General features: G+C 40.4%; 1 protein-coding gene across 3 annotated transcripts; it reads right to left on the bottom strand.

Annotated features, from left to right (window-relative positions):
* Positions 1 to 2,685: 2,685 nt before the first annotated feature.
* On the bottom strand, positions 2,686 to 14,328 carry TMEM100 (transmembrane protein 100). 3 transcript variants are annotated; one of them, XM_039476908.2, is made up of 4 exons: positions 14,236 to 14,328; positions 7,256 to 7,349; positions 5,645 to 5,787; positions 2,686 to 4,184 (listed from the first exon to the last, which is right to left on the bottom strand). In XM_039476908.2, exon 4 carries the CDS (start codon positions 4,117 to 4,119, stop codon positions 3,715 to 3,717), a length of 405 nt encoding a protein of 134 aa, XP_039332842.1. In that variant the 5' UTR covers positions 4,120 to 4,184; positions 5,645 to 5,787; positions 7,256 to 7,349; positions 14,236 to 14,328; the 3' UTR covers positions 2,686 to 3,714. The 3 variants fall into 3 exon arrangements, with proteins under 3 accessions (XP_039332842.1, XP_003931378.1, XP_039332843.1); XM_003931329.4 differs by lacking the exon at positions 14,236 to 14,328 and adding an exon at positions 8,484 to 8,526; XM_039476909.2 differs by lacking the exon at positions 14,236 to 14,328 and adding an exon at positions 8,484 to 8,526 and having other exon boundaries at positions 5,645 to 5,755.
* Between the last annotated feature and the right edge of the window lie 468 nt (positions 14,329 to 14,796).

Here is a 14,796-nt window from a genome sequence, read left to right as displayed (position 1 = left end):
GGTGGGGCTTTGGGGAGTTGATTCGGTTATGAAGGTGAAATTCTCATGAATGGGATTAGCACCCTCATAAAAGAGGCCACAGAGAACTCCTTTGCCCCTTCCACCATGTGAGGGCACAGCAAGAAGGCTTCACTTATGAACCAGAGAGTGGGCCTTCCCCAGATATAGAATACACTGGTGCCTTGATCTTGGACTTCCCAGCCTTCAGAACTGTGAGACAGGAATATTTCTGTTATTTATAAGCCACCCAGTCTATGGTATTTTTGTTATAGCAACCCAAAGAGTTAAGACACTGAGATAACTATAATGTGTGGTCAGCTTATTGGACCTGGTGCTAGGCCTCACCTGCTGTGAGATCTTAGCTGAGCAGTCACTTAACCTCTCCGAACTGTAGTTTCCTCAACTGTGAAGTGGAGTGGATACTTACACCCCTAGCCTCAGAGTGTGGTGAAGAATATCAGCTACAGTTGAGTCCTGTTACACTATCAGGTACTGTAATATCAAGATTTTCCAAGTTCAAAACCATGATACTTCCTTGGAGACCAGGATATCTATCACTATTTAACATCTCTCTCTCTCTCTCTTTCTTTCTCTCTCTCTCTCTCTGCCTTTCTCTCTCTCTTTCTCTCTCTTCTGTATTCCTCTTTATCTCTTCAGGGATTTCTCTTTAGTGGAAAGTAGATTAGAGGCTTTGTGATCTGGCTCTCTAGGGTTCATCCTCTGGCCTCAGCCTTCTGTGCTATCGCATGATCTCCTTGGGCAGCTTCTCTAGGCAATATTTCCCAGATTAACCAAGATAGTAAGGTGGGGAGAGCAGAGCCACCACACAGCTGTGGTTCTCACCAGGACCAGAACAAGGTTAAAAGTCACATGGAACAAAGTTAAAAGGTGTTTCGGGCACTCTGGCATGTGTGAGTTTAGGGGGAATTCTACTAGGTGATGCAGCTGGTTTCTGATATTCCAGGGAGGAGTCAGATTATCTTTTTAGTGCATTTATGCATGCATTTTTATATGCATCCATTGAACACCTGCATATTTGTATATAATACAACCATTTGTAAATAGACCTTAGCCAATAAAGACATGTTATGAGATAATCATAATAATTTGTCTTCCCAACTCAGATTTCTTCTCCTCATGGGAGTTGGGATTTACAGCATGTGGAACCGTCTCTGCACCGTACAGCTCTGTAATGGTATATATCTTTTAATGTGACTGGAAGCTCCCTAAACAGAGCAAGTCTTTCCCATACTAAGAGAACCCCGAAATAGCCACTGTGAAGTGGCTTACCAAAGTGAGTAAGGATGGGATAAATGGCCAACTCCTCACACCTAGGAGAGATTTAATCCCATTTCGGTCATTACAATTTAGGTCTTTCCATGGAACTGTTTTTTATGGGACTCAAATAGCAGCATGGGGCCCCCTGGTGGCCGGAAATAATTTATGAGTTTGCTTTTCAAGCATTTTGAAGGACAGGTCAGGCTAGAGAAGCAGAGCGTAACCTCGAACTGCTGCTTACAGTGGAGGCATAATAGAGAGTGAGATATCCCTTTGGGGGAAAAATGAGAAAAAAACTTTTCTTGTTTAAAGAGATTAGAATGGACTATAATTCTGGAGAAACCATTCACTTTCTGAGTTTCTATTTATTCTTTGGCTCATTTGACACCAAAATTAGGTACTTATGGAATACTTAATATGTGTAAGACATTATGTTAGGCATCACACAGGGTTAAAAAGAAGATCTATCACACACTTCTAAGGAAGCTTTGGAATAAAGATAAAACTTACACCACCAACAGGACAGAAAACAAAAGGTGCCATCAGAGAATAAAAGATGAACTTGTGAAAGGGCATTCACTTTCAGAAAAAAGGGAAGACTTCTGGGAAGAGGTAGCATTTGAGCTGAGTGCTCATGACAAGCAGGATTTGGGAAGATTAAAATCAAGGAAACAATGGTATTATAATCGAGGGAAAACACAAGTTTGGATAGATGCAGAGGCAGGAAAACTAGAGCCAGGTGCAAGAATGGTGAATAGTCTATTCTGCCTAACTCATAAGGAGTATTTGGGGTTAGAGTGAGCATGAAAACTGGATACAGCCTTTTGGATCAGACTGGAGAATCTTGAACCTTGTCTGAGAAATTTCTTCTTACAGCAATGGGTGTGCAGGGGCTTTGAATATCTTTGCACAGAGAAGAGGCATGTAAAGGCACAGACTCACTTGCATTGAAATGAGCACAGTCCCATAACTTGCATTTGGTTGGGAGGAATGTTGATCTGTTTGTGACACCATCTGCCCTGCAAAGTCATTAAGATATTTCCGCTTACCAAAACTACATGAGCACAAGGGAGCTCCTGCCATGTTTAATTAAATTCCTGGATAGAATGACTTTCAATGAATGTGCTATGCTAGGCTGATTTTGTTTTCCAAGTTTTAAGAAATCTTCATGCCTATCTTTCTATTCTAGTTTAAGGTGATTTAAACTACATGAATGAGCTATATTTCTGGCTTGAGTTACAGGGTAGATTTCTAGCTGTGGACTAGCTCAATGTCTACTGAAGAATTCAAGCAGTAACCTTATTTGTGTTGTATTAGATCTCACTGAGTAAGCAACCTGAGACTCTATATTGTGCCTGCCATATAGCTGGTGCTGGCGTATGTGTTAAGCAAATAATTAACAACTGATTTAATAAAAATATAATATACATTTAATAGTACATTATAAAGTTCCTGACCCAAGACATTGATTTCCTAATTATAATAGCATAGAACTCATTCAGAATTTAGTAAACGTAATTAAGACTATTCAGAAATAATGAAAAATTGATATGATAAAAGCACAAATCCTCCAGTAAAGAAGGAATCTGTCCATTTGAGAGAAATACAATTGAGAACTTGCAAATGAGACAAGGGAAAATGGCAATTTAGAACTGCAATAAAAAGAAAAATAGAAAAAAACATTTAAGAAGTTTTAGCAGCAGTAAGTATTTATTATTCTAAATGAAATATATACTTGACTTTTATATAAAAATCATCAGAAGTGCTCTACTAGATTATTTTACTATTAATTTAACCCCCAACAGCATCTATTAGCTATGTCTTTAATGTGTTTTTCTTTACTTCTGACACACCATTACAACTGGCTAAAACTATCCAATGGTAAAATATAAAAAATATTCGTTTACTCTTCAAGATGAAGTACCACCAGTGATGAGTTATTAAACATGAAAAATAAAAACAGATGCCAGTGAATCAATGTATTGAAAATAAATCACAGAATTTCATAGACATATACAAAGTCCAAAGCAATTTAGGTCGTTGGCAGAACAATTTTATGATACATCTTAAGAGTGTGAGTTATTTCTTTTGGAGGCAAATGTCTAGTGTGCCAGGCCTATCTTGTTATTTTCCCATCTTTTCTTGGCTACTTTATAGGGTGAACCAAACGCTGTCTAATGCCACACACTCCCATGACCCTCAAAATGTTTAATGTAAATAGAAAGTTGATTTTTCAGTTTCAGAAATAGCCCTTAGGGTTAAGTTTGTCATTAATCAGACATGAGTCATTCCTCACAAAGGAGAAGCCCCTCCCCCCTCCCCCCTCCATTCTTCCAGTCTGTTCTAACACCAAGTCTGTTCTGTCCCACCATGGTTCTAGGTGAATTGGTTGACAAAGTCAGAGCAGGTTTTCTAGGCCCAGTAGCCCATTCAGTCTCAAGCAAACAAGCTTCTCTGATTTGCCACAAGAGCTGTCTGACTCTCCCGTCTCTTAGCTTTCTTGCTCCTTTGTCTTACTTTCCAGCACAGGGCACTGGAGGCTAATAAAAAAAGTCCAGAAGACAGAACAACCAGGCCGAAGATGGAGATGATGGAGCCGTGGGAATTGAAGCTGTAAGCCACTGCGGTGACCACGATGCCAGCGATGAAGACAACCAGGGCGAAGGGGATGATGCAGCGGTAGCAGGAGAGCTCGGTGCCCCCTGTAGCAGCCATCAACTGAATCTCACTGACCAGGGGGACTGTGGTGACCACGACTTCACTCTTGGCGCTCTTCTCCATCGTTGCCACCATTTGAGACTTTGGGGCTCCTAGGATCTCCTTGATGGGCTCTTCAGTCATTTTTACAACAGTGCCTCTAAGCTGGGTTTACAGACTAGATCTGGACAGTCTCACCCGGGTGAAAGCTGTGAAGATAACAGGAGATGTCAGTTACATGTATTAGAATGAACCCTACAAGCAGAAATTAAAAGCTGGGGAGGCACCTCCTTTCCAGGAGGCACAGATCCATGTGAAAAGCAGCTTTACTCTTTTTCTGAATTGATTGCATTCTCTTTGCATTTAGGCAAAAAATAAGATGAAGCAAATGAACAAGAAGGGAAGACAGAAAAAGCAGGAAGCACTCACAGTGTTTAATATACCCTGGTGGTCTACAAATGCTTTAAAAGCTGTTCCGCTTTGTCTATTGCTTCTCTTTCCTCTAAACACACAGAAATGCCTGAATCCTAATCCAAAGACGGTCTCATTCAAAAGGAGAATATATTACAAACGACATTTTGCATCATTAATTCCACAACTTACAGCAACTCAGACTCTGCCAATCTTGCTGGACATAACATGCATTCATTCCAAACTATCACCCATTCACTGCCCACAAAATCAATGTCAAGGCAAGCAGCCAGCAACAAATGATGTTCTTCTCCATCCAATGATAGACAACAAGTCTTTATTATGTTACTATTAAACACAGTGCAACCTGCTTCCGGGGATCTTTCTATTACCCATTTTAGGTGGACAATTCAGCAAAAAATTCATTGACAATGAGGTGGGGATTTGTGATCTGAAATGTAACAATATCCTCCACTCTGCTAGAAGAGAGAAAAAGAAGAACAAAAATTCAACCCCTTCATGGGTTATAATTTTGCGCTTTCTCTTGGCACACATAAAATCGATTATTAGAGTAATTAGCTGTCAATTCACAAATTTTCTATTAAGCTCAATACAAAATTTCCATATTATGTATACTGCAACACACATAAACAAATAAGCATGCTAGGTTTTTGGGAAAATTTCACAAACTTCATTTCCTCCCATGCCTTTGCTGCAGGGACCCTTTCTAAGTATTTTGAACCTGAAAACTTCAGGACAAAGCTTGGGACTTTTGATCAAAAGCATCTGGTTGAAATGCTGTCTATGAGAAATCAGTGAAAACTTGTCTGCTATTCAGACATGTTAAGTCACTATCTTCCATTTTCAAAAAGCTGTTTAGCCGCTACACAGTTGAGCAGTTGTAGTTACTGAACAAGTTTAAAGAAAGATACTTGAGACCATTTCAGTGAGATTACTATTTTGAATATATTAAGCATCCACTGAAAACACGTTCAACTCCAAATCAAATAGTTCTTCCCTACCGTGGAAAGTCAAAATATCACTCCCTGAGCAATGAAACTAAATATTACAGCTGCCTACTCACATGTCATTTTCAATTACCAAACTAATTAATCACTGTTGTCCAGTGACACCCTAATTACTGGTGAGGCCAGTTAAAAGATATTTGAAATTATGTCTGGAAAAATTATCTTCACCCCAAAGCTGAGATTGGGCTAACCTGAAAATCAATATCTGTCCCCAGATGACTTACACTCACCTTCGAGAGAGGCAATCCATTACCAAAGAAACAACTTGATTTCGAAGGGAAGAAACAGCAACGCTTGAGCCTCTTTGTCTAACTCCGGGGAGAGAGCCTCTAACAGCTCGGCTGTCAATAAAATGACAGGTTAGGAATCTCTTCTGGGGAAAAGAAAAGATGTAAAAATACTTTACTATAGCGTCTTTTTTGAGGATCCTGGAGTTCCTGCTTCTTTCAGACTACCTCTGTTCCTAATGACGCTTGTCTTTCCCTCCCTCTGTCTTTTTATTCCCTCCCTCTCCGGTGTGCCCCTCCCTAACTTTTTTTTTTTTTTTTTTCCTTCGTTCTTTTCCTTGCCAGCCGATTCTGAGTTTTGGCTTCCCCCAACTTTGCTCAGTGACATGATAACTCCAAATCATTTCTACAGGTTCCCCAGAGACGGAAGCCAGCTTTTACTTTTATTTCTCTTGCAGTATTTACTAAGCGGTCTGCTTTGTGAATTTGAATGACTCATTTTTTCCCCTGCCGACCTCCAGATCTGCCTCCCATCCATCAGTCCATCAGACATTTTTATAAGAAAATCCCAGAGTCAGTGTTGCAGACCCGGCTGAGGGGACAGAGTGGAGGGAACGGACACTCCAGGGCAGCAGAAACAGCTGCGAAGTCATCGGGCAGCTGAATTCAGTCTCTAAGCCAGCAAAAATCCATGTTCCTAGGTTTTCCCATTATTCTTTATTTATATGCGCGTGATAGTCAACTGAAGGTTAAATCCCCACTTGTTCAGTGTTAATTCATTTAGGAATGAGGGTAGGAGGCACAAATGTTTGCGGTTAAGGGGAAAAGCCAGTCACGTTGATTTAAACATGATTGTTTACTGCTTTTCCAAGGAGGCAACTTTACCAGTACCAAGATTACCACCATCATGATAATTGCTGCCATTTACAGAGCACCTACTCTGGAGATGGCACAATATTAAGACATGTCACACATTAACATTAATTCTCACTAGTTCATAAATGAGGAAACAGGCTCAGAGAGGTTAAGTGATTTGACAAAGGTCACACAGTAACAGAGAAACCCCTGGTTTGAACCTTAATCTTTAATGGATGCATATACCACTTGGGGAGATTGCTAAATTCAGATTCTGATTCAGTAGGTCTGTAACAAGCTCCCTACCTATGTTGAGATCTCTGTTCCTTGGCCCACTTTAAGGAACATGTTATTTTAAACATTCAAACGTGTATAACTTGACACTTCATACACTCAAACAATGAAGTTAGACATCTATTTCCCACCCCCATATACCTATGAAGTGGCTTTATAGGTTTTTGCTTTCTTACAGACAACCTGTGCAATTTTTAAAAACTTGAAATACGTAAAGCCCTAGATTGTCTTTTTGAGGAGAAAAGGTAATACTGGGAGCTCATCCTACACTTTGTAGTTAAAAGTTTTTTATCTTCATTTTTTCATCTGCACAAGTGTTAATAATCCCTTTGAACTGATACTGTGAACCACAAATCCAAATTAACTGTTGGAAGAGATTTGTTTTCCTTCTTTGTTAGAAGAAAAACAAATTATTAGAGTTTTCTAATTGCTGGCAAAGGGCTTGGATGCTCTCAAACATCTTACCTCTCCGCTAGCACAGCACGCTCTCCCCAGCCTTGCCTTGTAGCAATACCCGGACGATTTGTCACAAAAGGAGAGGGACCAGAAGTTGTTTATTCTAGAATGAAAGCCAGAGAGAGGGTTATGTCATTATAAAACATAAAGTTGAAAAGTCCCTGAGACTTGGGGGAGTCATGGCAAGTATCTGGAGGGCCTTGGTCACCATGATCCTCACACTGTTAAGAATGTCATACCTAAAGAGACAGCCTTCATCCGTGAGGAGCACTGTCATTTGGTGTTGAGGGTCAGGAATACTTTTTTTGCCAAAGTTGTCCCAGGAAGATGGTGAGATGGGGGCCGCTGGCTAGGTATAATGGAGGTTCTTGAGAAGCTCCTTAAAAGAGCTGTCTTCTTACCCACAATTCCCCTCTACTTTCCAGTACTGCTTCCTTCCCAAGATAGCCCAATAACTGCCCCAAAGTTCCGAACATCACCTTATTTTGTTGAAAAGCATGCTTTCCTGTTACCAAGGCTAATGGTGCACAGATGGACCTTCTAAAGAGAGGACAATGGTACCTTTTCCCATGGTGAGCCCTTGGCTGAGTCTATAATGAGGCACAGTGAGTGCGTCTGTGCCCTGGGAGCACGGGCTGGTCTCTCGTCACTTCCAGTACCAAAGCTTTCTTCAGCCTTGTCAGGCTCAGGTGCCTCATTCACCCCAGTGCTCCAGGGTGTATGCACCTGCCTTGATACACAGATACACATCTCTAGACTCTGAGTAGACAACTGACAATTTGTACAGCAAATTTAATGAAGTAGAAAGCTTTGGCATAAAGCAGACATTGTATCAGTGGTTAGGATAACCACTGACACAAGCAGCTTTCACTGACTTTACCTCTTCAAATAGAAATTCAAAGAGAATTCCTAGTGATCTAGTGTTGCCTCTGAATGTTTATTCCTCCTTTCACTCTGTATGAAACACCACTGTGCATCCCTTCAGGGACAACTGCCCCCAAATGCAAAATTTCATCCACCATGCAACCAGCCTTATTTCTGCAAGCCCTCTCTTTTCACAAGGAAGAGGAAATCTCTCTAGTTCTTTCTAAAGCACATGGCTTTAGGGGACTCCTTTAAATTTGGAGAACTTTTCTCAAAGCCTCCAACGAATGAATTCTATCTATGCCCCTAACCCCCACTAGGCATTCGACATTTCCTTCCCAGATCTTTCAAACAGCCAAGCAAAGATCCTTACCTTTCCCAGCTAGAGTTAGACTGAGACAGCTGCCTGCCCCGCAAACAGCAGCACAGATAGGGGGATGCAAATCACCACACTAGGGACCGTGAACAAAGTACCCAGCAAGGCTTATACAAAATTAAGGGACCGGAGACAATTTGGTGAGAGGAAATCCCTTAAATGTTGCTGGATTTTGCTGTTTTCCTCCACGAAAATGTAATCCATATATACATATGTAAAGGGCATCAAGTTTGAAAAGAATATCTTCCTTTACTTTTCTCTTTTTACGTCTTTATTCAGGCACTCATTTTCAAGGTTTTTTTCTATCCAAAGCCCCCATTCTGATGCGCTCCCTTTGTGAATCAGAACCTACAGAAAAGAATTTGTAATCTTTGCTCTATATTTCTAAGGGAGTATGGGGTTGGAAAGTGTGTAGATGAGAGGCAAAGTTACTTAGGGGAGAGGGGTCTGGAAGTGGAGGAGGGCAGGGAGCATGGTGGGTACTATGACAAAGAGGTCATTTTGCCCATTTCCCTAAAGTGGAAGCCAAAGATTCAGGCTCTAGTTTGCAAAGGGGATGTTTTGATTTTCCTATTGAGTATATGCTGTTGAAGACCTGGAAATTTCTCCTTTGGGAATACATAAAGTTTGCATTTCGTGAAGTGTAGCCCCATGTGTATTCGATTACTGGCCTGTCTGTATTTCCAATTCACTTGTGCTTGGTATGTTTGAGCTGGCTAATTTCCAGCAGCCTTGAGGATGCCAGTTACTCCTGGCCCTCTGTCCAATCACCACATGCCTTTGATCTTGGTCATCACCCAGTCCAATTGGATGCAGTGAGATTTGGGAAGCTGGCCAGGTTTTCTCCCCTCTAATGCTTCTTTTAAGGGTGTGTCTGCATTTATGTTCTGAAATCATGGACATTTTGAAAAGTGATCTGTGCTTTTGTGTTCATTTTGGAGAACAGGTCATGTTACTATTCCCCCTTTCCTTTTTTGCTCCTCCAAAGCACTTTTCTTTGAGGTCTAGGATATTCAGTAGAGAATTCTGATAGTACCAAGAGGAACAATAAATGGGCCTTAGATACAAATATGTATTTTACTAATTGGTGGTCAATTTATAAGTATGGGAATCTCATAAGATCCCTGTGAATATAGAAATGGAAACACACGACTTTTAGAAGCACGTTACAATCCCTATTCTCTTACCCCATTTTGTTCTGAGTGACTACGAAATTTCACATAAACATAAAAAAAAAAAAATAGAGCTGAGTAAATAATCTCTCACTTCAACAAGAACTAATTGTCATTCTGGCCTCAGATGAGAAGAATTGATTTTCTTGTCTCTAAATCAGAATATGCACTGAAATTCCAGTCATTCTGATACAACCCCATACATTTTGCATAGAATTTTATATTTATGTATGTTATTCTTTGGAGGCCAAAGATGAGAAAACCCAAAGTTCCAGAGTTACCTCCAATTGGGCTGACACTTTCTTTTCTAAGACAAATGCACACTCTTAGAGTCAGCCTCCCTTAGTGAGTGAGCTATGGGTCACGTATTCCGGGCCTTGCAGGAAACCACAATACTTTTTTTTTTTCAGGGAGGAGAAGGGAAGGGATCATAATGACCTCACCCTTTTGCCACTCCTTTCTATACTTGATAGCCTGGAGCCCTTCAATGCCTGTTTACAGCAAAAATCTCCCCCTAGGCTCTGGTGACCAATGTCACTTGTCCTGTTCATGAAATGATGTACATAAACATTGTGTGACTCCAAATCCACTCCTAATCAATGCACAACTTCTAGGCTTTGACACCAATCTGGTACTGGAAATTGGAAACCACCCTGCAACATGTGAAGTGTCCTAAAAACTGATAAGCTGTGGTAACTCTGTAAGGGTCAGTTAGCTTTTCTCTATTCCATATTCACAGAACAGAATATGCCTTCCGACTGGATTAGCCTTCTCCCAGCTAGGTAGCACTGGCCTTAAAATGACTGGCTTAGGATGGGCTCTTCAGTGCTGGCCTCTCTCAAATAACTGATAACACAGTTTAAACCACAGATTTTAAGTTACCGGTTCGGTAAGAGAAGCATGGAGGATATTTTTCACAAATAACTTTATAATTCTCTATTTTGCTGAGAAAGAGATGGAGGTTCAGAGACTAGCACTGTTTCTGGGTTTAACTCCAGGACCCAGGCTCCTTCATTCTGAGGTGACCCACACTACATGCTCCATTTGGAGAGGAAAGAGACACATTAATGCAAGCATTTAACATGCACTACCCATAGCACAGATCTCTCTCAAGTAGTTGTATTTTATTTACAGAGAAAGTGGCAGATCCAGGTTTCACACCTAGGTACCTCTTTCTTCTTCTATGTTGTGTTGTGAGAAATTCATTTTTAAAGTTAGATTATGTACATTTTCCTAAGTTTTGCTTAAGTCTCATTTTCTTGGGTTCAGGGTGATACACTCTCACTAGATTTCATTTGGGTAAAGTGCTCTGAAAAGGGGTACCTATTGCTTCTAGAATGATTAAACCATGTATTTTGCTTCGTATGCATCTGGGTATTAAAATAGAGCTGCATTACTAAGCAGATTTGGTAGGTCTGAGGCCAGGACAGACATATGCCTGGTACCCGTGGAATTCATGGAAGATGCCATGGCAATTGGGCCACTTCAAAAGTCACCGAGGCCACTCCTCTGCCTTCGGGAGCATTTTATTTCCTGTGCTCTTTTGAGTGCCGGGAACTTGCTAAATGCTGTAGCTGAGCAGACGCAAAACAGTGAACAAAGCATGCTCTCTGCTTTCATGGGGTCTATCATCCAGAACAGGAAAGTCATGGGGACACCAATGTCGGTAATCCTTTTCTAGAAGGAATAACAAATGGCTGTGGGAGGCCCAGGGAAGATGAAATCAATTCAGACCTAGGGGTGTGTGTGTGTGTGTGTGTGTGTATAGGGGGTGGGCGGTGGTAGTGGTTGGAATCTTCATGGCACACAGGCATTTGACATTATAAATAGAAAAGGAAAGAACATGATTCCAGGTGGAAGAACCAGCCGATATTCAAGCACAGCTTTGAAAAGTGCAAGTCTTCTGCAAAGACCACTGAGTAGCTTGTTTGACTAAATTTTAAAGAGCACAGGGCAGGCAGAGAGCAGTCAAAATAAGACTGGAAATAGTTTATGGTCAGCTTATTGCCTCAATGGCAAACTTGGACTTTATTTTGAGAGCAATGTGGTTTTGAACAGGATGGCACAGTCAGCTTTGTGCATTATAAACAGTAGCCTGAATTTACAGTGTTGGGATGTCCTAGGGAAAGTCAATATGGGGAGGAGAGAAAGTGGGCTGTGACACCAGTTCAGATGCCACTGTGATTGTCCAGGTAAGAGTCACTGGGCACCTGATATTGGGAAATGTGGTCAGGTAGGAAGCCACTGCAATGGTAGAATCAGCAAAACTCAGCAATGAATTTCAAGTGGGGAAAGTTGTCAAGGGAGAGGAGTTTGTAAGGTTTTAAAGCCTAAGTAATTAATAGCTTGAGGCTGCTGTGGGCAGAAATAGGTCAGGACAAGGAGTAGATATGGAGTGAGGAATATGCAATAATTTTGTTAGCATAACTATTCACTTCTCCTGTGAGAGACAAATGCTAGAGAAAGTTGACATTACTGTCTGATGCATTGTCTGAATTGTCAAAAAATGCTGTCATAGGCTCACAAATAAATTTTCCACTTAAAATTGTGAACAATTTTATAATTCATTTCATTCCATATGCATATGCACACACACGAAATTGCTGACACACGATATATACGCACAGGATGTGAGATTGCTAATGTTTTGCATAGAATAAGAAAATATTTTAAGAATTCTAATTTGAGACTTTATTTTTACTGACCATATGCAAAGAATATATTGGTTATATGTTCAATTTTAAATTCCTTGAGAACAAGAACATAACTGTGCAATTCTTTTTTTATAGTGTTAGACATTATTTTAAAATAAGCACGACAGAGATACTTTCTGGTAATGAAAACATTTTCTCCAGTGGTCACTACTCTAAGGTACTACTTGTGAAGAAGGAATATATAGAAGACTCTCGTCTTCTCACTTCACATATGAAGAAATGCTTTTGCCTTACTCAGAACTAATTTTATGTTTCCCCCATGAGTTAATGCTTTAAAAAAATAGCAATCCAAATCCACTACAGATTTATTTTGAAATGTTCTGTTCTGGGCAATGGAAGCAAGCTTTTATATTGAGGGGTTTACCATGATCATGTTGGTTGGGAAATCATCTATCAGTTCCTCAACGATATTACCATCAATTTTGCATGCTTGGAAAGTCATTGCCAAATAAGCCAATGAATAAATAAAAGAATGACTCTACATTGAAATCAGATGTAAACTTGAAACTCAGACAATTACTTAAATGGGCTATTTTAAGGTACCCAGATATTTAGTGCTAAGTACATTAATTATTCCCTATTATAATGAAAAATATTAATTTATAAATGAATAGTAATTATAATAATTATTCAATTACATTTGGAAAATGGTGCCTAGGACTAGAACCAAAGTCTGATTGATGCCAAAGCATATCTTCCTAATCCCTGTGGGATACTGTTTCTCTGTTCAAATGATGGCGCACTTTCCGTGGCTCATAAGGAGTAAACTTGCCTTCAGATAATCTCATGGGTTTTGATATGATTGCTTCACCAGAACAACAACAACAAAAATGCCATTGCCTTCCCACCTCTGTAGTGGTATATTAATTGAGGATAGAACTAGCTCAACAAACCTTTTGGAAGCATTTTTATCCTCTTAAAAAGTCTTTGATATCCACAACAACGTGTGTGGGTGGTAGGAAACATAACAATTTGCCCAGCTGAACTGAGTTCAAAACAGAACTGTTTATCTTATGAACTTATCTTATGGAACAATGCAGGGAGCAGATCGCTTGCTCTCCTTCTTTAGATAAAAATTTTAAAGTCTCATTTTGTAAAGGAGACGGAACTTTACTGTCTCCTTATTGTTTACTTAAATAAACTATGCAGGAAACAGGCATTATTGTCTTGAAAAGGCAATGAAAAACGTGGTAAAACCAATGATCCCCAGAGAGTACACAGCCGAAGAATGAGAACACGATGTTGCTTCCATCAGGGCACACAGAGGGGCACTGAGTCTACTTTGAATTCCAACTGTACATTTGTACTCAGTCAGTGAATCTGCCATTGATAACTTTGGGTGATTTCCAACATGATGGACTCTGTAGCATCAGGGAAACCTTGTTTTCCTGATTCATTTCTTGCAATTTATTTTCTAAGTTAAACTTAGTTTGCAAAACTTTCTTTACAGTGCTGTTAGGGCTTGCTTATCTTTTTTCTAGGGTTTAGGTTATAGCATAAGGTTTTGGATTGCTTCCACAATTATATGAATATTTCTGACTCTCAATATTGTTGTGCAATGAAAATAGCCATGAACTGAAAGTCAGGAAACTTGAATTTGACTCTTCTTTCCTCTTTGTCCCTTGGGCAAGCCACCCAACTTCTGAGAGTCCCATTGTCAGATCTCAGGATCCCATCTGTAGCTACTTTATTTTTTCTTTTGTTAAAACAAAATCCTATTTGGGCTCAGAATATCAGAGAACTGAGACAAGACAACTTGGGGAAATAGCTAACACTACTACCAAAGCTACCAGAACAGCTGTAGGAAGCCTCTTTAAAAAAAAAAAATCCCCTGGTGCAACATCTGTCAGCAAAACCACTGACCTTTTACTGTGGATATTCATCTATTTCCATGTGAAGGGACCACAGGCGTCTGGCTCAGGGACTGACTGCAGCATGAAGGTTTTCTTCTGTCCCGATCAGAAATTCTAGGTTTGCAGGGTTTACACACTAATTTCCACTCTTTCTTACCCAAAACCAATGCAGTAAGGAGCACGGAGAGTCCAATACAATAACAAACTGTAAACTGAATTTGAAAGGAAAGCAGCAGGGGCCAGAGCTCACACTTGTGGAGCCTCACCCTGCTGTGACTAACATGACGTAAGTCAGAGACCTCGGTTCACAGTTTTATGTGACAGGACACAAGAGCAGCCAACTTTAGGGAAGACTGATAGGAAAGTCCAAGGGTGAATCTCTCTGGGAACAGGAAGCAGGTACCGCTGGACCAACAAGGCTTTTGGACAGAGGACTTTGGCAGTTTTTGTAGAAGCAATTGGGCTCCCCTGAAGCTGCCAAGAGGGTGTGCTCTGATCACATGGAGTGTGCATTTCCTTAGAGCTCCTCCCTTCCCAGCTGAAGGAATCCAGAAAGAAGCTGCTGTGCTGC

The sequence above is a fragment of the Saimiri boliviensis genome, chromosome 17 (assembly GCF_048565385.1).
Source record: "Saimiri boliviensis isolate mSaiBol1 chromosome 17, mSaiBol1.pri, whole genome shotgun sequence".
NCBI lineage: Eukaryota > Metazoa > Chordata > Mammalia > Primates > Cebidae > Saimiri > Saimiri boliviensis.
The sequence above is the reverse complement of the archived record's forward strand: the minus strand, read 5'-3'. Positions and strand labels throughout refer to the sequence as shown.

What these genes read in the sequence shown, in the direction of transcription:
- TMEM100 (XM_039476908.2), bottom strand. Translation starts at nt 4,119, where the DNA reads ATGACTGAAGAGCCCATCAAGGAGATCCTAGGAGCCCCAAAGTCTCAA.